The sequence below is a fragment of the Panthera onca genome, chromosome C1, assembly GCF_046562875.1.
Source record: "Panthera onca isolate mPanOnc1 chromosome C1, mPanOnc1 haplotype 2, whole genome shotgun sequence".
NCBI lineage: Eukaryota > Metazoa > Chordata > Mammalia > Carnivora > Felidae > Panthera > Panthera onca.
In genome coordinates this window covers 66,846,619-66,873,693 of record NC_138346.1, presented here as the reverse complement: position 1 = coordinate 66,873,693, position 27,075 = coordinate 66,846,619, and the positions used below count along the sequence as shown (strand labels likewise).

The window sequence follows — 27,075 nt, the reverse complement described above, 5'->3', positions numbered from 1 at the left end:
ATGGTTCATGAGATTGAGCCCTGCATCGGGCTCTGTGCTGCCAGTGCAGAGCCTGCATGGGATTCTCTTTCTCTCTCGTTTTCTGTCTGCCCCCCTCTTGCTTGTGTTCTCTCTCTCTCTCTCTCTCTCTCTCTCAAAACAAATACATAAACATGGGGGGAAAAACACACCTCTATGGACTACAGACCAAGAATTAAAAAAAAAAAAAAAAATCATAACATTTCAAGCAGTAAATAAATCAGTTGGTTACAATTAAGTGGTGTTATAACCTGGGTAAGAGGAGTGGAGATTCAAATCTCTGATCCAGTACTGTGTACCCATATGCAGGGAACTTGAATTATAAAACTTCCCCATTTAGTGAATACATTTCACATCCATGTCAAACATCTCTGGAGATAAGCAAACTTATTCCACCTAGATGATACTTAACTTGAAAACAATCTCAATTCACTCATGATATTTTATTTTGAAGTTAAAGAAATGTTTAGGATTGTATGTAGAATATTAAATAAGCCAGGTTAGTAATTTTATGCTTTATTCACTTATTATCATTTCTTAAGTCTCGATACATCTTGTTATTGATGACATGTCACTTAATAAGCAGTATTTTTTTCTTTTTTCATGGCACATAAAGTAATGGTTTATCTTAAAACAGATGTTGCTTTCGGATAGATGAAAGAGTATCACTATCCCCATTTTACAGATGAGGAAACAGCTAGTTAGTATTGGAGTGAGAATTTGACCTTAAAGAATCAGGCTCCAAACTCAACTAATTCAGGAATAAATTTTGTGATCATTGAAATAATCTATATCTGTTTGGTTTTCAAAATACTCATAATGTTTGAAAACTTAGCAAATTAGGGCATTTGTCTGATTAGCCTTGCAATTCCAATTTAAAATGTACAATTTAGTAACTGACCGTTGATTTGTAATTTTAAGTAGAAATTCATTAAAGAATTCAGCTAACTTTGTAAACAATATTGAAATACTTAGCAGCCAAAATAAAACAGGATGTAGTGACTCTTTAATGATTTTTAACTACTCATTTATATTATTAATTAATGTATTATTTATATTAACTCATCTAATCTTCAAAACAATCCTAGGAGTTATGTATCATTTATGTATTTCCTCAATTCTAAGCTGCACCATTAGATACTTATTATAATCAATGGCATCTTAGTGTAATTGGTTGTGAGGGTTTTTTATTCTAGCGGTATGTAAACTAATGATGAAAAGATAAAAATTTAAAAAATAAACTAATGATGTGCAATAAATTCAATGAAATATGGCATTTTCCCCATTTTACAGATAAAGAAACTGAGGCATAAAAAGGTTAAGTAATTTGTCCAAGTTACACAGCAGGATAGGACCAGAACTGGGATTCAAACCAAGGCAGCCTGACTCAAGGCTCAAGTTTGTGTTCTTAACCACTATGCCTTACAATAAAAGTCTCACATTGAGGACCACAAAGTTAGAAGTCATGGTACTTCAAACATTTCTGAACTTTAAAATATTTAAATATAGATACCTTTGAATTCTACTCTCATCCATCATACCCATCATCCAAGGTATTATATTCAAGGGGGGGGGGGCGTTGCATACAGAGAGTACAATACAATCAAATAGACTTTGGACAACATCACATGGATTTACTTGGAAAACAACCTAATTTGCATGTGCTTTCTTACCATCTACACTAGCATCATCCACCAAAATGATTTCCTTCAGCAGTATGGCAGGGGAAGAATAAAGCACACTGTGGACAGTTCTAAGCAGCGTGGACCAGGCTTCATTATGAAAAACTATTATGACACTGGTGGTAGGCAGGGGAGGACAGCGCTTAAATTTTTGTTCAATACATCTAGAAGAAGTCAAAGAAGTAGAACAATTATGAATTTTATTACTTTATTTCAGAGCTATGCCATTACTAAAATTATTATTTAACCATTATCACCATAGAAACAATAGCAGACAATTTTTTTCTATGTAAGTTGATCTTAATGCTATGCAAATGCAAATCAAAACAAAATTTTTTACACAGAGATCATGTCCACTGATACAGATTCCAGGTCAAGGATTAAAACGTGCTATTGTAAGTTTTCTCAACAATATAATTTCAAATACAAATAGCATTTTAAATAGAAAATATAACCTACAAACGAGATAACCTATAACAATGGCAAACACTTGTAATCGCTCAAATAAAAACCAATTTTTCTCCCCCCCCCTTGTAGAAATCATCCATTTTTCTTATTACCTCCAATTTTTTTTAACAGTGCAACTTCAGGGGCACCTGGGTGGCTCAGTCAGTTAAGTGTCCAACTCTTGCTTTCAGCTCATGATCTCGTGGTTTGTGGGATCAAGCTCCGCATTAGGCTCCATGCTGACAGCATGGAACCAGCTTGGGATTCTCTCTCTCCCACTCTCTCTGCCACTCTCTGTGCATGTGTGCACGCACACACTGTAGCTCTCAAAAATAAATAAACTTTAAACAGTGCAACTTTATTAAATGAATATTCATCTTCGTAGAGATTCTTACTTTCCTAAGTATGTAATATTTTTCAAGTTTTTAAATCAATTTACTTAATCTCTACTTGAACCAAAAGAGAAAAAAATGGCTTACTATAAAATCTATTTTTTTTATGATGCTCACAATTCAGCAAGACTTACTAAGTTGCTACCATATACCAACAATGTTGTGTTAAAGATTTTGCTCCAGTAACCTGATCTAGAGTTTAATTAAATAAGACCTAGCATTTTAAAATACTAAACTTAAAAATTTTACATAAAATCCTAAATCCCTGTTAAAAGTCATGTGATCTTTTTGCCATATGAAACATTGATAGGCACAAGGAGATAGACCCTAAGTCGTTTTTGGCTGATTAATGGTACTAACCATTAGCTAAACACATTAGTTACAAATTGATCTTGAATTTATTTTTATAATAATATCTTCCTCAATGAAAATAATCTTCATAAGAAGCTGTTGGGTATGAGTGGATCTGTACAGTACCCAGCCTTTGAGACTGAAGCTGACCACAGTCTCTCACCTACTGAGTTGAGGTGAGGATCCAAAGATATAACAGAGTAGAGGGTTTCAAAACACTGTAAAATCAGAGTAACCCTGGGACATAAAATATGTGTGGTCTATGGTAAAAATAAATAATCTTTAAGTTCACTTAAAAATCATAAATGGTTATACAATTTTAGACAGCAGAATATAAAATCCTCCCACTCAAAAGGCACTATAAATACAGCGTGTGAACAATCAAACAGTGCTGTTCAAACCCAAAGATAGGAAGTAAATCATTCACTTATGGAGATAAGAAACTAACACACTTCAAATGCTCTGTGAGGGAAACAGAGCCCCCAGTATGACCCTAGAGGCCTGGGAAAGCCACCCAAAGAAAGATACCCTGTATGTTCTCATTATTCACTTTTATAGCCATACCTCAGTTTGAATGTTTCAGATACTATTCTGAGAGGCTGTCTTTAGGGTGGAATATTAGTAGGGATAAACAAGGAATTAGGTTGAGGATAAAGTATTAATAGAGTGTGTCAACACTGTTGAGTAAGAAAAGGAAGCAAAGGTTATGAGTGAAAGTGATTTTGCTCTCTTTGTGCCTTCATGATTTCAAATATACATGCATAGTCAGAAGCAAATAATGACATTCATCCTCACTGACAGATGAAAGCAAATGATATATTTTAAAGTGAATTTTGGATAAACTGCCAATTAGAAGTAAGGTCCAAACACAAACTACCTATTCACAATTAGTCTTGACTTACAATTACACAGAAATGTATGACTAAATATAAGCTTGTATTTTTAAGACATAAAGGTTTGCAAACCAACATAAATTAAAAGTAAAAATTATTTAAAAACTCCATGCTGTTTTTCTTAAAAAAAAAAAAAAAAACACCAAAAACCTTATGATTTATTGTCTTAGAAGCATTTGTATGGGGTGTTGGGATTAAAAAAAAAAAAAAAAAAACAAAAAACCTTGCATACATTTACTTGTCATGTGACTAATATTAATAATTACAAAAAGGTTTCGAAATTTTAAATTCAAAAATTCACAAAAATTCACATTAATGAAATGTGATCACTTTATTCTTACAAAGCTTTCCTTAGTTCAAGCTAGGATTTCTTTGCTTAACTGATAACTGTTAACATCAAGTAAAGGTGTCATGTTATAGCATTAATGCAAGTGATACAATTTCACAGTATGATTTCATAAACCTCATTTATTCTGAAACAATAAAAAAAAATTAAACTTAGGCTTTAGATATTGTTTTACATGTCACTTAAAGTAGTGAAATTAAATAACTTGCCAAACTGACTGCTTATACTCAAACCATTTGTAAAATTTGGCATATAGATATGTACTTAAATTATCAATCACATGACCATCTGACTTTGAGAGACACTGGATCTATATTTTCAATGAGCATGGAAATGACCAGCAATTCTTCAGAAAATGTGTTCCTTGCTGATATAAGTTAAATTTAAAGTAAGAAAGTGTTAAATCTTCACCAATTCTTCACAGTTCTAGGTATCCAATTCTTATCCAAAAAAGGTTCTTTACTTTAAGTACCTCGTTGTTTTTCACTTACAATGATTTCATTATTGAATATTATTGTAGTTCCTCAATGCTATATTGGGGAAAAAAAAAACTTGTCTTGAGCTGACATTGACTGTCATGTCAAAGAATAAAAATTATGCTTCTTGATTTGTGATGTGGATTGCTTTTCAGTCAAGACCTCTCCCCAAATCAGTCAAATGCAATACTGCATTTTAACTATTAACATAAGAAAAGAACTATTCTGTGCCTTGTTATAAAGGTAGAATATTTTATGGACATTCATTTGTTTCTTCACACATTCACTTAAAAATGTTTAGCACCTTAATCTTGAATCACACAGATTACAATAGAGAGACAGAAATCTAATCTACCCAACTTCAATATTAAGGGACTCTTAGTTAGAGCAAGTATTCATGATCATACATCTAGAAAAATAGGAGTGAAGCCATCGACCTAAGTCTATCAAAGTTCTTTTCTTCAGATGCATTTCCAAATGTAATTCTATTATAACCAGGAAGCAAAATATGTAGGCATTGCTTGCTTACGGTTTATCTCATACTTTCAACAAATCAACAAATGGTTTGAAAACTGCTGGAATTTATTTTAGTTATTTGAATTCAAATAGAACACTTGAACACCACCTCAAAGATAACAATGGACAGAGCATAGTTGGAACTGGAGGGAAACCAGAATAAAAATACTGTGTACTTGAGATACCATGTAAACAAAGGGACATAAAAGGCAATGTTGGCCTCTTAGAAGCTAAAGAGAGACAATTCTATACATATGATAACTTATTCAACAAAACTCTAGAGAAAAAAAATCATAATCGAATTAGCAATTTAACAATATTGTTCTTTAAAAGAAAGATTACAAAAGGTTACAAGGCATTCTGAAATACAATTACAGTACTGAAAGTAGCCACAAAGTCTGTGACTTAGTTCATAGAAAATTCTTATCTAACAGCTCCAAAATCTCGGCACTTTTTAAACATTTTTATTCTACAGCAACACACAGAGGAACAGAAACAGCTCCTCTGCCTCCCACATCTCCCATAAAATTGCCCAATATGCCCTTCTTAATAAATTAGAAAACTAAAGCATCTAAGAATTAAGAATTTCCTTGTGGTTCTACAGAAATCAGATCTAAAATTTAGTCTCCTAATTTGTAAGGTAACAACCTTCTACATCTGCAATGCCTCACCAAGCATAGATATGGAAAGCCTCAATAATAATAAGCAAACATAATTAAATTAAACAGCAATTGCTGATATTTTGCCTCAGAGAGTTACTACAGAACAAGCAAATTCCTTAGCAAATGCCCCTCCCCTGCAAGCTCTAATGTTAAACAGTAAACAATGAATATTGTTTAACATACTCAGGAGGTCGAGTGTCTGGTCCAAGATCTCGGTGTAGAGAAATCCTGTCACTTGCAAACGCATTAAAACAGTGTTTTGCTTCTCCACGTTCTTTTTCCTTCTGCTCTTCAATACTTAAATTGGTTGTCTTGAATGCTTTACCAGAAGCACCAGGTGCATTAGAATCCTGAGGTGGGCGGTCAAGAACAGGTTTCAATTCTGCTGCTGTATAATATCCTTGCAAACAGGGTCTCTCACCAGCATCAATGTTTTGCCTGACCGGTGCTCCTATTTGCATTTTTGGCATTGCATCTTTAATATTGTTTACAGCTTCTATCATTAAATCAAACATCTTGTTTTTGTTTTTTATGTTTCTTTCCATCCGTGATTCCTCTTTGGAATATTGAACACTTACTTCTCTTTGCATTAAAATCAAAAATATTATAAAGAAAAAAATTACTGCCCCAAGTTTCCAGAACTTTTTATGATAATGTCTTTTAAGATGTAATTTTACTAGTCGTTTTAGGTGAGCCATTCTGACATTAAAAGCTTCCCACTTGACAAATAACAGTTATAGTTTCCTCTGTTACTTATATTTTTTATCATAGATTTGCTGGCAAGAAGGTTTCATTAAATGGTAATACCTATAAATGGAAATGATAAATGGCATTAGTAGCTAATCATTCCTATAGGCATGGTTCAATTGATTCATTCAACCAACAACATAAGCTACAAACAACTGTACTCTTATGGTTAAGAAAAATACAAAGATATCTTGCCCTCAAGAAATTTACACTTTTGGAAGAACACATTTGCCATAATTAGCTATAATCTATTGAGGATATATTAGAGATTTCTCTCCAATAAAAAATACCTTGTAAACCGTGGCTAATATTTATTATATGATATGCATACAATTATTTTTATAAACATATTTAGAGTTTCTTTAAAAAAAAAAAAAGGTACCTTAACTCAATGACCAAGGGGCCAAAGGACTTCATTGCATTGATTATAAAGAAAGGGGGAAATCCGTAAGAAAGCGTAGGTATACTGATAGGTACTGTTAGGCATACATCTAAAATAGTGGCTTTTATTTTATGGAGTTTGTCCTCAACTTATGCACCTCTATTCCAACTAAACCTAAGATTATAAGTAGTTTTAACAAGTAAACTGGCACACTCTCAAATTTATTCACCTGATAATACTTGTGAATCCTGACAGAACCACTCTTCTTTCTACTGAAGAGTAGAAAATTAAGAGTGTCTAAGGTGTTATACCACAGCTATTTTCTATAGTTCACACAAATAATAAAATCTAATAACAAAAAGAAGATGGCACTAAGCTTTTTACTTGAAGTGACTCTAAAGAGGCAACAGTGTCTACCCTAAGAATAGACAACATGTTTACTAAACTCTAATATGGGCCACCAGAAGCAAAAGAAAGGAAAAGGAAAAGGAAAAAAGAGAACATCGATGACAGCCTGATTTTCTTCACGATGTTTTAAAAAATATAATATGAAGGGGTTTCAGTATATAATTACATAACATGCACCATTATACTCAGTCAAATTTGCAGGCACAAAGGGGAAGGAGAATGCCTGTTCTCCCTACATTCTAAACATATTTTAAGGAAAATTTAATTTATAGATGTGAAAACTAACTTTGACACTTTATTCAGTTTTTCTTCCAAAGATACCGCTAAATTTAAAATTAAAAAGCCAAGTTTTAAGATGGATTCTCTGGCCTTTAGTAAAAAAATTTAAGCTAAATAAACAGAAGAGGCAGAATTTGAATAGTTAGTTCTGTATACTACTTCTAATTGGAAAGATATGTATGTATGTATGGAATAGGCACTTTGGTTTCAAAAGATAATTCAATTATAATGTATACCGCCCAGAAAAATGAGATTCTAATACATCTGAGTTTTGGTTGCTTTCAGAGCCTCATGTAAGGATTAAAATGACCTCGTATACTTTTTACATTATTTGAAGACACAATGTAGTTTCAGAACCATACAATTCTTGCTGTGTATGTATGTAAGCTAGATTAGGCATTTGAGAAGGAATGTGCTGGTCCCCTTAGGATGTTTTAATACAACATAAAACAAGAAAGGGTCCAGGGAAAGCATACAGTAAAGGGAGATGACAAAACTAAATATTTCCATAGCAGTGATGGTTTTCCCAAGATACTATATGCCCAAAATCATATTAGAGGGTAGGCTGGGGAATGAGAAAGAAGAATGGAATTCTTCACCAATAGGGCAATAATCCTATCATTGTGTGTGTGCCTATCTGAAGAAGTCACTCAATTAGCAGGTTTTAGTTTAGGATGTCTCTAATGAGGGAGTCAAAGGAAGCTTATGAAGGACACAAATGATGTCTCCCTTACTCCTGGTTGTTTTTCTGGCACTCACGATGTCGGTGACACAGTGAGCACCCAATAAATTTTTTTACCAGGAAAAGGAAAGAAGGACGAAGATTTAATTTATCAGAAATAATAAAATAATAATTTACTTTTGTTAAATACTGATTAGGTCCCCGATACTTTAATATTACACAGGTTCTCATGTAGTCTTCCAATAATCTTGAGAAGTCATTCCCATTTTGCCCACAAACACTGAGCGTCAAATAGATTCAGTGGCTTGGCCAACATGATTCAGTTTAAGTGGAAAAGCAGTACTCTCCCAACTGTGTTCAAACTCAGGTCTGATCTAAAATATTAAGCTTTTTGGGGCGCCTGGGTGGCTCACTCGGTTGAGCGACCAACTTCGGCTCAGGTCATAATCTCACAGTTTGTGAGTTTGAGCCCCGCGTCGGGCTCTGTGGTGACAGCTCAGAGCCTGGAGCCTGCTTCTGATTCTGTGTCTCCCTCTCTCTCTGCCCTTCCCCCACTCATGCTCTGTCTCTGTCTCAGAAATAAATAAACATTAAAAAAAATTTTTTTTTAAATATTAAGTTTTTTACTCCTGAAACCAATATTGCACTGTATGTTAGCTAACTAAAATTTACGTTGAAAACAATACTAAGCTTTTAGTTGAAGTTATCTGAAATAAGATCTTCAAGGGTCAAGAGATGACACTCTAAATGTAAGGAGATAAGGGGAAACCCTAAGGAAAGAACTACAAATAGCTTCGTATCACATAAGGTTTTCTGGACAAATGAGTCAAATAAACACACACACACACACACACACACACACACACACACACACACACACACCGGAGCGCTGGGGTGGCTCAGTCAGTTGAGGGTCCAACTCAATTTTGGCTCAGGTCATGATTCCAGGATCCTGGAATCAAGCCCCATGTCATGCTCCTCACCGAGAGTAGAACCTGCTTGAGATTTTCTCTCTCTCTTTCTCTCTCTCTCTCTCCCTCCCTGTGCCCCTCTACCCCACTTGTGTGTGCTTTCTCTATATATAAAATGAAAATAAAAATAAAAAAATAAAAATAAATACCACACAACTGTTTTCAGAACGTGTTTTTGGAAATAAGGCTGAGGATGAGATTGTAGATTTTAACAATGGAGGATTAAGAGATTGAGACCTTTTAGTGGCAGAGTTTACTAGAGTAGGAACATGACGCTTTGCTCTTTTCAGATTATTTCAGAAGGGAATAGTCTTCTTTTATCAATTGCTGATCACTTGAAGATTCTGAAATGAATCTCCCAGGGATTTTTATATGACTTTTCTGTCCTTTGCTGCTAATGTGCAATATTAGGCTTCCATTAATGATAAATTACACTCAACATTAAGCATCTCTATTTAGCGGTCTTCAACTCTGGATACACTTAGCAGAAAGCTCTTTAAAAAGCGTGCTTTAGGCCTCCCCTCTAGAGAGTTTGATATAATTGTTTTAGGGCCAGGGCCCAGGTCCTGCTTTTGTTGTTATTTTAGGCTCTCCAGATAATTCTAAAGGGCGGCAAGGGTTAAGAATCACTGGTGTAGGTCACGAGACTTTAGGCAAATCAAAACTAGCACTTGATAGGGAAATGACTGCACCTAACCAAAAGCAACCACACTATTAATTTCTGATACTCCAAAGACAGGTTTTTCAAAATAGAATGCTGATATAAAATGAGCAAAAGTTATTTTGACATGGAGAGATAAGATGAAATCCAAAGCAAGAATGACCCAAAGTTTCCTGAAAAGGCTCAGAGGTTAATGCTGATATAAATGACACATTGGGGTTTTACTACAAATTATGGCGTTGTAAAATTACTTTTAAAATATGTTATTCCCATCACAAAGATGGAAAAACTCAGATTCTGCGCAATAAAACACATAATCCAAAAGCCACACAATAAATGAATGAGTTAAACAAAACCAGGATTCTTAACTCCTATTCCTGGAAATAACATCACGTTCCTAAGCCTCACTACTTACCAAATGTCAAGACCTATGTGAAAACAGCCAATGAAACAAAACAAATTTCTCTTAATTTCAACTTCCAATTAAACTCAGAAGTTTCAAAAATGAAAAAAAAAAAAAAAACCAGCACAACAGCAAATTCAGGATATAAAAATGATTAGCAGGTAGAGGTCTTATTGTACTTTCTAAAACCTTTAAACACACCTATCTAAAATGTCATTTGCTAATTATTAAAGGTCAGATTCACAGGAGAGATTAACATCATGAAATAGTTTTTTTAAACTAGAAAAAAAAATAATTTAAATTCAAAGATCTATTCAAAGATCTCTAAATTATTATAAATTTCTAAAATTAGAAAAAAGTTAATATTCAGAGGCCTTATCAATCTATATGCTAGAATATATGTAGACATTACAAAAAGGCATTAATAATAAATTAAAACATGCACAAAATAATGATACTTTAAAATGACTAAAACAATATGCATGATTCTAACAGTCTGTGAGATTGGGTTAAAAACCAATGGGTTATTCTCCAGGGTAAAAACATGTTGCTATCTGAACAGAAAAGACTGAGCTATCACAAATCAAAATAACTACAGAGCTGTGGCTTTCAGTTATGTAGACTCTAGTTTCTCAAACTTTAATGTGACAAAGAGTCACCTGAGGATGTCGTTTACATGCAGATTCAAACTGGAAAAGATCCATCTTTAGTCCAGTTGTCCCTTCCAGGTGGAAAAGGACACATTGCAAAGACATTAGTTAAGTTGTAAGTTTAATTTAAATATTCCAACTGAAGCAATCTTCTAAAGCAGTGAAAAGCAGAACATTTCATAACCGCATGTGAAAGTAACATTTAATAAAATAAGAGGATAGTAGTTCTTTCCATTTCTTGTTCCTATATTTGTGACAACAAACCTTTACAGCTCCAGGGATTTAAGGTCTGGTTCCAGGTGACTTTAACTGGCACAAAGCCTAATTGGTATATGAAACTTGCTTGCTACAGCATGAATTAAAGCATGCGACAAAAATTAAGGGTAATCACAAAAAACAAAACATTACAAAATTATATATCCAAAATGTAGCATAGATTGTAGATTAAGAAGAGTACACTACTGTAAATTAATTCATATTTGATTTTTGCCACACATTACCTAGATCTCCTAATCGAATCAAAACAACAACAAAACTTGCTCTAATAATAAACCTTACGTTCTTGGGAAGAAACTTTATTAAGCACCTCTCATCTACTAGTTAGGGAATGGAGGGGTGGCAGGAAGTCATTTCTGCTTGTATTTATTGGTAAAACCAAATTTCACGGTGACTTACTATTATGGTTGGCTAGTTTCGGTTATGATTAAATCCATTTCCACACCCTTGCCTGAAATTCTTCTAAGCAGGAAGTGACCTGTGGATGTATGACAAGGGACAAACACTGATACAAAGCAAACTACCCTGAGATGGCTACATGCTCCCTCACAGGAGGAAGCAGCAGACATATCCCAAATATCCCAGTTGAAAAACAAACTGGGGTTGCTCTGGCTGGCTGGAAAATGCCACCAGTGAACAACTAACTGCATGTAACTGTCACAGAGTAAGATGACTTTCTGAACAAAAGTCATCTGCAGGTTATGTGACAAAAAGTCTAGTAACAGAGCTGAGCTCCAACAACTCAGAGGCACTGCTTTTATTTAATACTGAAAAGGGTGTGGTCACACATCCAACTTCTCAGCTAAACCTGGTCAGATAAGCATCTCTATTGACAATATTATCTTTGAAGGTGAAAGGTTATGAACAGGATCTTAATTTGTAGAGCAGCCAACTCTACACAATTTGGAGCATACAAGTAATTATGGAACTGCCCTACCCTTTGCAGGGGAGGGTAATATGGTGGTGAAGGCAAGCTCACATATTCTCTCTCCTGCTACTGTGATTGAATCTGCACCTGTGAAAGGTATATACTGATTGGTTATGGCATAATTTTGAGGAGTGAATTGAGTGGTCCCACAGATTACCCACTTAACTAGTACTTCTCCTGGGTAGAAGTACTACCTTTTAAAAGATCTGTCTATTTACTTTGTAAACACAGTTGATGGCTCTTGGATTAGTAAGGAGACAGAAACTACATAGTGATTTGAAAAAGGAAAGTATAATATTCTGAGAGGACTGGAGTAACAGGGAATTGGTTAGTGAGAGTTAAAAAAAATTCAAAATAATATAGGAATAGTAGATATAAGGGGCAATCACTACCTACAAGGCTGAGATGAGAGCCCAAGAAGAACCTTCCCCTCACCAGCACATAGATCCAGAGATCTCTACAGAAAGAGCAGTGTTGGCTCCTTGACAGTGGAAAAGTTACAGAGGTATCTCACTCGTGAAACTTGCCCAAAATCTGACCTGTGGAGTCCCAGAAGAAGCCATTCATAGGAAGATGTCAAACCCTGGAACTTGTTAGGTGCCGATGCTAACATCTGGCTGCTGATGGCACCTGGAGTTAAGAAGCTGTGCTCTGCAGGAATGTAGTGCACTTTCATGTATAGCCTGGGCCAATATGGTGCAGGTTGGTGCCTAGGATAAAATTTGGGTAGTTGGTGCCTTGGAAACCCAGTTTTGTGGGGTCCCCAATATGCACATGTATAAGGCTAAACAAAGAGTGTATGGAGCAGTGACCTGGGCTGGGGAACAGGTCCATGATGTCTATGACTCCAGGGTACAACCCTGCTGTCCAAGTCAAGCTCTGGAGAAAGTGCAGGGGGCAGAGGTGTGCCAACTCTAGAGAAAGCTGTGCCATGCAGTTACCTAACACTAGAGAAAACTATGTGGCGGCCTAGAAGTAGAGAAAAAGGTATATGCTCAGTAAGAGCCTAGCCAGAAAGTCACCCTGAAACCAGGAAGGAAAAGTATCTTCTACTTTCAGTATCCTTCCAGTGCCCTCTACTGACAAGGCTTAATTAACATCATGCCAGCCAGCAAAGGAGAAATATTTACAGATTTACAGCGCCCCCCCACCCCGCCCCGCTCCATTATTACAGAGCAGGAGAAGAGAATGAATTTACAGCTGAGAGACAATAAGCAGCATAGTCTACCCTTTTGACTGCTCAGTTTCCATATGCACACTTTCTCACACATTTGAACTCCGGTGGAAAAACAAAACAAGCACCTAGCAAGATGCAAGCATCCTCATTACAAGTGAAGAGGAACCCTGGAATGAGACACAGAATGCCAACAGCCATTGTCTCCAGGGACAATGGGAATTACTTTTCAAATTCTGACACAGTCCCAACGTAATATTCAGTTACCTAAAGACTAAATTGTAAACTTAGTATCTAACAAATTCTATGCAATATTTTGTTAAAAAAAAAAAAAAAGAAAGAAAGAAAATGGGAAGGAGAGAAGAAAATATTGCCTCCAAAACACAAAAAACAAAAACCAAAAAACAAAAGGCCTATTAAGTACAGTGACAACTGAATGCCCAGAAATGTTACCGAGGCACCCCTAAATTTTTGTGAGTCTGATTACTCGCTGGTTCTCATATGCTTCACTAAGATACCTAAAGTAATTGCTACTTTCTGCTCATCAAATACAATCAGCATAATATTATCAACATAGTAAACCAATGTGATATCTTGTGGGATGTTGGGATAATTAAGATTTCTAGGACAGGAGAACTGACCTGGCCCTGAGACAAGACTGTGAAGATACAATGTTGGCCAAGCTAGATAAGAGTAAATTGCTTTGGGGTGCCTGGGTGGCTCAGTCCGTTGAGCGTCTGACTTCAGCTCAGGTCACGATCTCACGGTCCGTGAGTTCGAGCCCCGTGTCGGGCTCTGTGCTGACAGCTCAGAGCCTGGAGCCTGTTTCGGATTCTGTGTCTCCCTCTCTCTCTCTGACCCTCCCCAGTTCATGTTCTGTCTCTCTCTGTCTCAAAAATAACCGTTAAGAGAAAAAAAAAATTAAAAAAAAAAGAGTAAATTGCTTTTGGTGGTCCTTGTAAATTGGTACAGAGAAAAAGCAGTTAACCAAGTCGATAGCTACATACCAAATGCCAGAGGTAGTGTTGATTATATCAAGTAAAGACACCACATTCTGTTTCAGCAAGCACATTTGGAATCATCCAATGATTAAGTTTACAATAGTCCATTCATTCTTTAAGATCCATCCAACTTGGGCACAGGACAAATAAGTGAGTTAAATGAGATGTGATAGATAACTCAAGTCTTATTTCAAATCTTTGATGGTGGCACTGAGCTCAACAATTCCCTTCGATATAGTATTCTTTCTGATTTGCCATCTTAGAAGGAGGGCAAGTTTTAAGGTCTTCCACTTAGCTTCTCTTATCACAACGGTCCTCAACCCATGACACTTAGAGAACCAATATAAGGATTTTGCCAGTTATCCAGGATGTCTACTCCAATTATATATTAAGGAAATGGGGAAATAAGCACAGGGTAGATCTGTTGACCAGCTGGACCCTCCTGTGAGTCAGACTTTGGCTAAGACTCCACCTATTACCTAAATGCTATAACTCCACACGATGACTAGAGGGCCACAAGTGGTATTTTGGCTCCATAGGAATTGGTACAAAAGGTCTGAGTGTATTTTCTTTTCCCCAAAGCATAGCCTCTCTAATAAATGGCTATAGGTCCCTTTGGGGAAGGCTTTTGAGGAAAATTTGTGGTGTATGCTTGAAGCAATGGTGTAGCCTTCAAGACTGGCCTCAACTTCAATCAAAGGGCTCTGGGCCTGTAAATTGACTTGGGTTTGGAAACTGAGTGAGAAGTAATGATGCTCAACTGTGGCAACTAAAGCCAATGCTTTTTGCCACCAAGCCTAGAGTTTTTTCTGGTATATACAACAAGTGATACTGTAGTACTGCCCATCTATTTCATTCATCACATTTGCAAAACAATGCCTTCTGATTATATCTATGTCCCAGATTTCCATTATGGTAGATACCTACTTTGTCCTTGGTGGTTAAATGCTGCCACTTGTCTTCTGCTACTATGGAATCCCATCATCTCCATTGAAACCAAGGAGCCAATCTTAATGGCCTACAAAGGAGAGCAACCACAGATTTTTTTTTTTTTTTTCACTAATGCAGGGACTTCCCTCATTAATGTTTTTCTCAATATCTTAGTAAAAGGGAGAGTGTACTGGGCCTTGACATGGAATATAACTGGAGGATGGGCACTCAGGTTGCAAACAATTAAGTCCAGTGAACATTCCTTTTATGAAAGAATCCCAAATCTCATGAGTAGTAGACAATTTCTACTCATTCTCCCTTTTGAGGGCCCAGAATTTAAGGGATAGGGGAATAGGGGAGCAAGTGAGCAATTGCTCAATTGCTATCACTTTGCATTCACTTTTCTACAAGCTTAGCTATAACTCACTGGGTACATACTCATCCTCTACCTCTCAGCTTCCATTCTTCTCTAGAAAAAGTGTCAGCAAACTTTCCATAAAGGGCCAAATAATAAATATGTTTTGCTTTGTGAGCCATATGGTCTCTATTGCAACTACTCTATTTTTGTGGTGCAAAACCAGTCATACACAATACACAAATGAACGGACATAGCTAGTTCCAATAAAATTTTGTTTACAAAAACAGGTGGTGGATAGAATTTGGCCCAAGGTACTGTGCCAATCCCTAGAAATTCAAAATGGCTTCAATCTCAACATTTCTTTATTTCCCTGTGCTTACCTCTTCTCCATTAGCATCCACATTCCCAGATGTAAAAAAACAAAACAGTTCTTCACAAATCCATAACATCATTTAAAAAAAGTAAGGCATAAAAGCAATGTCTGCCTTTATGATTAGGCTATTTTTGCACCTATTTTGAAACATGCACTATCCCTCCACTTATCTAGTCACCATCTGAAATTCCTGCATTCCCCACTCCTCATGGTTAGAGTATGAAAAGATCTTATTAATACATGTTTCAGTTGGAAATAAACGAGTGTCAGACTAAACTTCTATTCTCCTTTGAAAAGCTAACTTCAAATAGGAAAATTTTCCTCATACATAGACAATTACCACACAGTGAGGTCTATGAGAATACTGAATGCCCAACTCCATATAGGGAAGGAAGGGGTACCTAACTCTGTGGGGTTTGTACTTAGTTCTTCTGGCAAAGGGGAGAAGCCCTGAGGGGTATTAAGCAGGGTGATGACCTAACTACAACTGAAATTTAATTAAATTTAATTAAATTTAATTTAATTCTTGGGGCCCTGGGTGGCTCAATCAGTTAAGTCCAGCTTTAGCTCAGGTCATGATCTCACAGTTCGTGAGTTCAAGCCCCATATTGGGCTTTCTCCTGTCAGCACAGAGCCTGGATCCTCTGTCTCTATCTCTCTCTGCCCCTCTCTGACTGGCACTGCACACACACTCTTTCTCTCTCTCAAAAGTAAATAAACATTAGGGGTGCCTGGGTGGCTCAGTTGGTTGGGCACCTGACTTCGGCTCAGGTCATGATCTCACAGCTCGTGGGTTTGAGTCCCATGGTCAGGCTCTGTGCTGACAGCTCAGAGCCTAGAGCCTGCTTCAGATTCTGTGTCTCCCTCTCTCTCTGCTCCTCCCCTGTTTGTGCTCTGTCTCTATCTCTCTCAAAAATAAATATTTTTTTAAAAAGTAAACAAACATTAAAAAAATAAGATAAAATAAAATATAAAATAAAATAAAATAAAATAAAATAAAATAAAATAAAATAAAATGATTATTCTTGAAGCTGTTTTTAATATGGATTTGGTGGTGAGGGTGGTGAACCAGAGAGGAGACTGAAGGTGATTAGCAGACTATTAAAATTAATCCAGGTAAGAAATTGAGAAGGGGTGTGGAGGCTTGGGAAGAGATCCAGGAGGTAGAGTTGGCTAAATTCAGCAAATGAATCAATGTGGAGGCTGGAAAGGTTGTTAAATTGTGAATTGTGTAAGGATGGGTTCTTGACTTATTGAAAAAAGACCAGCTAATGAGTGCTCTCTGTTCTGGATTATCTGCAGTGGAAGAGCTGGAGTTAAAATAACAGGGCAAGGGGCTATGAATGCTAAAAGACTAATGACAGAGGGTAAAGGATATAAGAAGGAGACTGAGGTAATAAGAGCAACAAGTCTTAACCAGTTCAAAAAGATGGGTCATATCTGAAAGCTCAAATAAAACAACGAAAACAATAATTTGCATTAGAAGCCCTCTCTGTACTATGAATTGCCCCTCACAAGGGTCCACTCTGCCATGAGGTATTTACTACCAGGTATTCTTCTGCCCTTTACCCTATCCATCTGACTCAGAACTATCAAACTTGCATGGTCTCACACTACTCGCCTTCAACAAATTATCAATCAGGTATGAGGATAACTTCTAGAAATTTATCCCACAGATATGCTAATATGCAAGTAGAATGATAACCTGTAAGTCTGCACATTAAAGCATCATTTTAACATCAAGACACTAAAACAACCGATAACTCTACCAATAGGGAAATAAATTACAATAAATAAATTATGATACAGTCATATGATGGAATATTATGCCAGATTAAAAACAAAGAAGCTACTTTATATGCTGATACGAGGTTATCTCCACGATAAGTTAAGTGAAAAATGAGATTCATTTGCATTTTTATGTATGCAATTTATATATATAACATATACTTTATTATATATACATATACACACACACATAGGCACACACATGTATATATTATACATATATAATATATATATATGTAAAAGGAGCATTGTTTGCTCATAGGAAAACCAGGTATTAGAGGGCAACAGTTAAAAGAAGACTTATCATGTATACGTCCTTAGTTTTTTTAAATTTTGGACCATGTGGATAGAGTAACTACTAAAAAAATAAGCAGGGAAAAAATTGAGAGTAGAATAAAAATTTTCGGGCAGGTAACATCTCAAATTTATTAATTCCATTCATCATTTCTCAAGAAGCTACTGGGGGATGTGTTCCATCTACATGAGAAAGTAAACAACAAAATCATCATATCTAAAAAATAGGGACTCCTTCAAAAACGTCAGCAAAGAAAAATCCCAAACAACTGCCATGAAACAGGCTTAGAACGCAATAGGCCAAATTGGAACAAGAGAACAGAGAGCTCCAGAAGAGACCAATAAATCTGATAGGTTTGATTATGTGGAGGAATCATACTGAGAAGATATTGGAATATATAGAAACAGAAATTAATACTCAAAAAACCAAGGTATTTTTTTTTCTTAAATGAATTATTAACTCTATGGTTCAAAAATTTTTACTCAAAAAAATTTACTCAAATTTTGCTTGGCTCAGCAGTAAACAATATGTACATAATAATCATAAGTAAATACCAAAATGCAAACAAAAAAATGTGAGAATTATATTCAGAGATGGAGGGAGAGCAAGAGGCATGTGTGCGCAAGAGCTAAATATTTATCTACTTTAATGGGAAGTCAGTTGATAATGTCAAACATTGATAAATTAAGGAATAGTAGTATAAGCACATTATTGCAAAAGGCAAATAGGAAGCAACACCTAAAAGAGGTTAAAGCATTCCTAGACGCAGCAGCACTGGGGGAAATGAGAGTTGACTAGATTTTTGTTGCTATCGCCGCTGTAAGGCTTTTAATAATTCTTTTTAGTTTTATTTACATTTAAGTAGGATAGAAGCACAGGACTTGGAATCAGACAGCTTGGATTGGAATATTGGCTCCGACATTTTACTGCCTCGTAGACAGAGGCAAATTACTTACTCTATTTTCCTGTCTCTAAAATAGGGAGAAAAATACCATGCACCTCATTGAGTGGCTTTGAAGATTAAATGTTTAATTCATGAAATTGTTTATAATATGCCTGGCACATAAGTGCTTAATAGTAAAATAGTGAAGAAGGGGTAATACTTATTAAGACAACAAATATTATCTTCTGTTACTTGATAAAAATGTAAAGGCATTAATAACTGAAATCTAATTTGAAATATATGAGCCACATATTAAAGTCTGCTCCCTTTGTCAGGAAACTTTAACTTTTTTAAAGTTAATACTCCCAGGTACTAAGTGGGAATTTGTTCCTTGAGGCTACAGTCTTCAATTTAAATCCATAGGCGGAAGCAGGAGGTCGGGGGGAGGCGAAGACTGGTGAAAAATTCTAGTTAGTCCTGGAAAAGGGGAGCTCAAACTGGCATCTGAAGGATGAATTTTTAGCTAGATGGGCCAAAAGAGGAGGGAAGAGAGTTCCAGGCAGGGATGATGATACTTGCAAAGACCAGAGGCAGGAGGAGCGCATGGTCATAAAAAGGGCCAGCAGAGCCGCACCAGAGTAACATGACACAGGTGTGTGCAGTAAGCAGAATCTCAACCGTGCCAGGCCTTTAGGCTGAGTGGAGGAGTTCGTCTAATCCTAAGGCAACGAAGGGCTTTGAGCAGTTTTGAATGTTTTGAAAAGATCCCTCTGGGAACTAACCAGAAGGAATTCAGGTAATCAATAGGGAGGCCATTTGTAAAAATCCAGGCAAGAGATGTTGATAGTGACAAGAGTGGAGAAAAGTAGATGGATTCGAAAAATATTTATTTAAGAGGTAAAACTGACAGAATGACTTTTTTTTTTTTTTTGGTCTAGTCTGATTAAATTACATTATTTAAGTAAAAGTTGCCCCTCTGATAATTCCTCACCAATAGCAATATACTCAGTTGTACAACATTTATAAAGTAACACTATAAGACATTTCAATCACAAAGTTAACTTTTCACTTGTAAATGGTAAAACCCAGATCTTGGAACAAAACCAAAAGCCACAATAATATGGAATTCAAAGGAAGAACATGGAAATAAAGCAATCTAAATTAAATAGACTAATTAAGTACAGTGAAACAAGTTTCCTAAATCCTCAATTTCTGTGGTCACTGCCCAATAGGAAAGCAAATATACTGCCTGCCCAATGCCTCTCCCCTCCCTGTGCCACTTTTACTCCAATATTTTTACTCCACAATAGACTTAGAGGAAAGAAAAATATTACATGCTTTGCAAATATCTAAATGGGTGTGTATGTGTACACAGGCACAAAAGCAGACTATATTAAATCACATATGTAAAGTGCATGATAGGAGTATGCATTAAGACATCACTCCTAGCCCAGATGTATGTAAGGGGGGGTGGGGGGGGATACAGTTTCCTAAGTGAGGTGAGGCCTCAATTGAGTCTTAAGAGCTAGAAAGAGGTATAGAGGTAACATCAATGGGGGGTTAAAAAAAAAAAAGCACATAAGAAAAAGCATTGAAATCTGCTGTTGGAACATAAAATTTGACTTATGGAGTAGAAATCCATAGGTAAGCACGGGTCAGATTTGTGAGACCATTTTAAGGACCATGGGTTCTATCCTGAGTTATGTGAAGTTATTAATAGGTTTAAGCAGAGGAGAGAGACATCCAGGTTTACATTTTTACAGATCATTAGTGGAGGGGTTCTGCTGAGGATGGATTTGAGCATAACACCATCTGCTGAGATATTAGGTAGCAGGTAGCTATGGTACCCCATTTAAGAGTTGATGAGACCCTGAACTGGAGCAGAAGTAGAAGAATTTGTGGGGGAGGGGCAGAGGAAGAAGGGCAAAAAACATTAACAGATTCAGTGATATGATAGTTGTGGAGGTTAAGAAAAGAGAGTAAAAAAATGACCTCTGGATTTCTGACATGACACCTGGATAGTGGAACAGATCCATAACCCATTCTCCAAAATACCTGGAGCCAAATATGTTTTAAAATTCAGAACATTTTGGATGTTAGAAAGGAGGTATGGTTTACACACCCAATATAACAGTGTACCCCCAGCAGGGCCTGGAACAGTACCATGTAATTAAACACATTCCACCAAGTGGAATAGATGATAAAGAGCTTCCTGACAGTAAATTTAGGTTTTGTAGCAAATTGAGTTCAAGTGTTGCTGACAAAAAAGTTACCAAAAACGTTTTGGTTTTCGGGGTTTTTTGTTTTTGTTTTTGTTTTTGTTTGGTTTGGGTTGGCTTTGGAATTGTGGATAAGAAATGATAGATGTACTAACACCTGTAAATAAAACATAGGAAGTAAAACAGGCTGTTTTTGTTTTTGATGGAATGAAGGTTCTGGTTTACTCAGGTATGATCTCTGATAATTATGATATCTTAAAGATGTCTAGGAAGCAATGGGATAAATGAACAAACTAGTTGGGACAGTTTGAAACTAAAACAATTACAAGGAAAATGTACACTCAGGGAAATATTCTCTACTTGGTGCCAAAACTATGAACCCAACTCAGAGAATGACTCAAGGAGACTTCATCTGTCAATAGACACTAATGACCTAGAATTGAGAGTCCTATTTGTCTTTGCTTTACCACATAAGTTAATGCATTTTGGTCTCTTGCCATTGTTGGCATTGATTTGAATTCAATGTTGCTATTAACAGTACATTAATTTTGTTAAAATTACTCAAATTATATAAAAGAATTATTCTGGTATTAACTAGATGCATAATTAGGTGATTGGAAATATGTCCTTCTCAATCAGATTTTCTAACCATAAAAGATCTGTCATAACAAATGCATTTCTACACTTTACGAACCAAAAAACTGACTATGTTCTGAAGACGATTTGGGGGTTGATCATTTCCAAAATATTAAATATACTAATTTTCTTTTAGAGAAAAATTCCTTCTACCAGGAATTAAAATTAATTTTTTCTGTGGAAGGCTTAATCATCCATCCCATGAGAGTTTCCAAGCCTACATCCCTACAGATCCTTAGAGACCTAATCTAATCTCTCAATCTCCCAATCTAGTCTTTTTAGGGCATAGGGGTCTGATTCCTAGAATTTGTCTCCTGTTTCACAGTAAAAGAAAAATATATACAAAATCTTAACAGACTACAAACCAATAATAAACTGGCTTATGTTTACTCTAATAGTTTTTTAAGCCTCTGTCTAGCACTATTAACATAGCCATAAAATTTAGAATTTGGAATAGAGGTGGGCAGAATTATTATGTTGGTTTTTGTTTTTTTTTTTTAACGTTTATTTATTTTTGAGAGACAGAGAGAGCCAGAGCCTGAGCGGGGGAGGGGCAGACAGAGGGAGAGGGAGAGAGAGAGAGAGAGAGAGACAGACAGACAGACAGACAGAATCCAAAACAGGCTCCAGGCTCTGAGCTGTCAGCACAGACCCTAACGCGAGGCCTGAACCCACAAACTGTGAAATCATGACCTGAGCCAAAGTCAGAGGCTTTGAGCCACCCAGGCACCCCAAATTATTTTTCACTTTCAAACTTTCACTTGATAATTGCTACCATCAAAAATTCTTCAGAAAAACCCTTCCAGTTTTCCCTGTCCCTAAACATACTGCATACACTATGCTGAGGATCCATTTAAAATACAATAATGTACAGTGAGGTTTCATGCAGTTCCTTATGTTTGAGAAATTTAGTCTAGCACCAGATCCTAGAGTCTAAAGCCCTTCAATAAAAGTTTAATGAGGAATGATGGTATAATTCTACATTTTTAAAATATACAGTTTGTTTTTCTTTCTTTCAAGTATGTGTGTGTATATGACATAGTATGCTGATAGAAAAATCAGCCTTAAAAGTACAAATTCAATAGGATACTGCTATTTGCATTATACGTTCTAGCCCAACTGTGGTCCTAAAAGTCAACCAGTGTGTTGAGATCAGTATTTTAAAAATAAGATAATAGAGAAAATCCACGTTATGAGCCTAAACATTGTTTTGTGAGCCTTGTTTCATATATATACACAGAGAGTATACTGCATTGAGGCATAGAATTCATTTCTTATTGAGGATTGCAATCCAAAAAGAAGTTTTAAAAATACTAATGTTGAAGCAGTATGCTTGCCAGCCAAAACTCTAGAGTGTTGCCAATGGAGGGATGGCCCTGGGTTACTGCCTTATAAAATATATTTTAAGCCAATACAATAAAAGATCAGAAGACTAAATTGTGTTGTCCATGTTGACTCAAAAAATTAACTGTGGCTCTGAAAAACCAAGAAAGGATTAAAAATCTCAATCCACATGGCATCTTCAATACACATGTGAGAAGAAGAGTGACATCCTCACTCACTCTCCCTGGAGTCCGGCATCCTCTGGACAAGTAGAAATTAGGGTAAATCAGAGCTGGACAAAGAACAATAAAGTATTCTGTACTTACAAAGGCCTTACAAATTATACAAAAGACAAAAAGGTAAACATCTTATGATAAGTGAGAGTAAGGGTGGTGAAAAGTAAAGATAATATGACTCTTGAGTCAAGTCTTTGGAATAATAATAATGCCACTAACTTGCTGGGTGAACTGAAATTAGAATCTCTCCCTCAGCCTTGGTTTATCATGAACTGGATGGATTGACTATCCAAACTGAGAAGAGGATCCTGAGATTGGTAGGGGTAGAGGAGATTCCTGATTTAAGGCCTCATTACCTTAATCTAGGGAAGTATATTTTTTTTCTATTTTACAGATAATTTAACTGAGGCACACTGTTACTCTAATGCAAACATGTCACATTTCTCCCTTAAGAGTAAAGGTAGTCTAGAAACATCTGGCTCAATAATCAATGAGGTTTAAATTAATACTCTAAACTCAGGGAACAACAGCTACACCTAATTTTTAACGAATATTTAGCATAGGTATTTCCCTGTATGGAGATGAGATTAAGAGGGCAGGCCAGGCTCTTTTGACATAAGCAGAAGGCACTGGTTGAAAATATCATTAATAATCACGTCCTGTTTGTGTGGTTGTCATGTATCTTTAATTGCACCTCTATGAGTTGTTAAGGCATTTTGTTAAGTGTGCAGTTTGAAATACATTTTTAAACCTCAGTGAAGATAGAAGTAAAATGCAGGCAATGGAATTGCCATTTATTATGAGAAACTTCTATGTAAAAATACTAGTTAAAGCGATATAAAAAGAAAGATGCTTGGTACAAATAAACTGTTCAGAAAGTTTAGTGCATATGCTAGACTTCAGATATTAAAAGTAAAAGTTAAGTTTAAAGAATTCTAATTGTAGGGTATGACTTTAATCTCATGTGTTTTAACCACAGACTCAGAGAAAACGTACACAGTAAATGAAGCAACACATTCTCCCACAAGCAGAAATTCTCAAATGAAAACGCAGCAACTTTCTTATTTTTCCACAACAGTATTTGAACGCAAGTGTCTTCATTATATGTATTATAACTTTTATAACAAGTTACGTTGGCTTCATAACATTTTCTAAAAAATCAGAAAAGCTGTTAACCTATGGGGTTCTAAAAACAGAAACAGTTATTTGAAGAGTTTGAAGTGAAGTGTTTTTGATGAGTTTTGAGGGAGAAGGAAGCAAAAGGCTATAAGGTAAGCACCAGTTTCACCCTCAATTCTTAAGCTTTAGAAAAGCCTAATTAGGCAGGGAAAGGAATTTGGGCCTGGCACACCCAGGTTCAGACGTGGCAGGATCCTGAAACAAAGTTTTTCTGAACCTTTGAGTCATATGCCACAGGCAAACCAGAGCCGCGATATGCAGGTCGTTAAGTCAACAGGTCCTTTAACGAGATGGTGTGCGGTTGGTGAGTGGCAGTTGGATTTCTTCCTGCCACGAAGAAAATAACTCTACTCGATCAAACCGGAAAGTGGGCGCAGCTCTGGCTTAGGGAGGGCACCCGGAAAAGTGCAGAGAGAGAGAAACAGACAGAGACAGAGGGATGTCCGCGTCCCGACCACAGAGCGCTTTCCAAACCACTCGGAAACCATTTAAATGGCTCGGGCGGCCGCGGTTTCCAGCCTAGGACTGTCTGGGGTCCGGCTGGGAAAGTTGCCTGGCAAAGCCATGCCCTTTCCCGTCGCGGGTTTGCTCCCCCCACCCGGCACGGGGGCGAGAGGAGACCAGCAACCTGTTAGCCCGCGTGCAAACGCGGCCACCTCGCGCCTGGCCCGGCCCCTCCGACCCCGCGCTCCGGGAGACTCCCAGGGTCAAGCTGCGGGCCACCGGGACTCGGGCCCCGGTCCGGATCCTCTGGAGCCTCCCTACAGAGACTGTCAGGGGCGACAGGGCTACCCCCGGAGAGCCACCTGCCCCGGCCTCGGGCGCCCCTTTCGGCCTCTCCGGAGGGGCAACTGAAACACCGCTCTCGAGACCACCCCCAACCGGCCACCGGGACCGTACCCCTCTCCCCACCACGTGAACCTCGGCGTCCGTCTGCCCAGGGTCTCCCGGCCCCCGCCCCCGGCCCCAGCGCCGGCCCGCCCGCTTACCTGGCGGGTGGGCACAGCAGGGCGGCGGGAAGCAGCGGCCGGGCGGGCGCTGGACGTGGGCCGGGCGCCAGGTGCAGGTGGCGGCGGCGGCGCCTCCGGTTGCTGTCGCTACTGTTGCCGCTCAGTCCAGCTCCTCCTCCGCCGCCGCCGCCTCCTGCCTTCCCGCTGGGCCTCCTGCGTTGCCAGGAGAGGCCGAACCGAGGCTCCGCTTCCTCCTGGAGTCTCCCAGGTGAGCTCCAGCCTGCGACGTCGGCAGGGGCGAGGCCCCCGTCCCGCGCCTGCGCGCCAGCCTCCTGCCCCGCCCAAGCCCTACCTGAGCGCTCCAGGTGAGGACCGAGCACCGCGCGCGCAGGGTGGGAGCGCCGTCCGGGCGGAACGCAGCCGCCGCGCGGCTTCCCTCTCCGCAGACGGCGAGGCTGGTTCTCCTAGAGGGGCGCGTGCCTCCGCCCGTCTACATTTGAGGAGTCCCGCGCCGACCTGGTGCCAGTGGGCACCTTGTAACCAGAACACGGTCTGGGTCCTTGGGGAACCAGAGGGTCTAGATTGCCCTCACACACGTCTTCCCTTCTCTAAGGTTCGCCAAAATGAAGGGGTGCACCGCCCGGAGACCGGGGGGTGGGGGGGCCAGTGCCCCCCGAGAGCCACCTCATGACGGCTGCAACTGTTGTCTCGTATGGTTTCCTCGAGCAAGGTTCAGCAGCTTCTGTCACCAGTTAGGTTCGTGAGCTATTGGGTGAGCTTCCTTCCCATGTACTAGTCTTGATTTCATCACTTGACTCACTTCAGCGCAGCTAGTGGTTTCCGTTTCTGTAAGCGCGCGCTCTGGTAGGGGCGCCTCCCGTCCAAAGGAGGAGCCTCCCTCTTCCAAAGAAGAGCCTCTGGTATTTGGCAGAGCCTTGCTAACTTGGGGCGCACCACCCCTTCCTGGGCTGCTATAGAAAGGCAAACCGATTCCCAGATGGGAGAGCGAGCAGCGACAGTACAGAGAAACCTGCTGTCCTTGTTTGCAAAGACACGGGTTTCCTGGAGAGGTTTTGCTTCTGGAGGTTTGCTTGAAAGCTCATCTACTGGGAGGGTGACGATGCAGACTTTAGGGAGATAGGGGATTTTGCCGTTGTTTTTAAAGACATCATTTTTTTTAGACAGTATTTTTTTTTCCTTTTATGATATTTACAACTTTGTTTCAGCCTGCCTTCTGCTGTTATGACAAACATTGACACACCCAAAACCAGGACTTAAAAATGACCCCTAGGAGCACCTGGGTGGCTCAGTTGGTTAGGCCTCAGACTTCGGCTCAGGTCATGAACTCACAGTTTGTGGGTTTGAGCCCCGCGTCGGGCTCTGTGCTGACAGCTCAGAGCCTGGAGCCTGCTTCAGATGCTGTGTCTCCCTCTCTCTGCCTCTCCCCTGTTCGCACTCTGCCTCTCTCTCTCTCTCTCTCTCTCTCTCTCTCTCTCTCAAGGAAAAATAAAAAAAAAATAAAAAAATAAAAACAACTTTAAAAAATGACCTTTATACCTT

General features: G+C 38.1%; 1 protein-coding gene across 3 annotated transcripts in view; it reads right to left on the bottom strand.

The window, feature by feature from the left end:
- The window catches only part of GALNT3 (polypeptide N-acetylgalactosaminyltransferase 3), a 43,988-nt gene extending 17,699 nt beyond the window's left edge, over positions 1-26,289 (bottom strand). Inside the window, exons 1-5 of one of the 3 annotated variants that reach the window (XM_060621348.3) lie at positions 25,555-26,289; positions 15,273-15,363; positions 11,642-11,720; positions 5,967-6,590; positions 1,692-1,864 (exon numbers count right to left, since the gene is read on the bottom strand). In XM_060621348.3, coding sequence (XP_060477331.1) covers positions 1,692-1,864; positions 5,967-6,481 — 688 coding nt within the window. In that variant the 5' untranslated portion in view covers positions 6,482-6,590; positions 11,642-11,720; positions 15,273-15,363; positions 25,555-26,289. The remainder of the gene's footprint in view (positions 1-1,691; positions 1,865-5,966; positions 6,591-11,641; positions 11,721-15,272; positions 15,364-25,554) is intronic. The other 2 variants (XM_060621347.3, XM_060621346.3) reach the window with 2 other exon arrangements.
- Between the last annotated feature and the right edge of the window lie 786 nt (positions 26,290-27,075).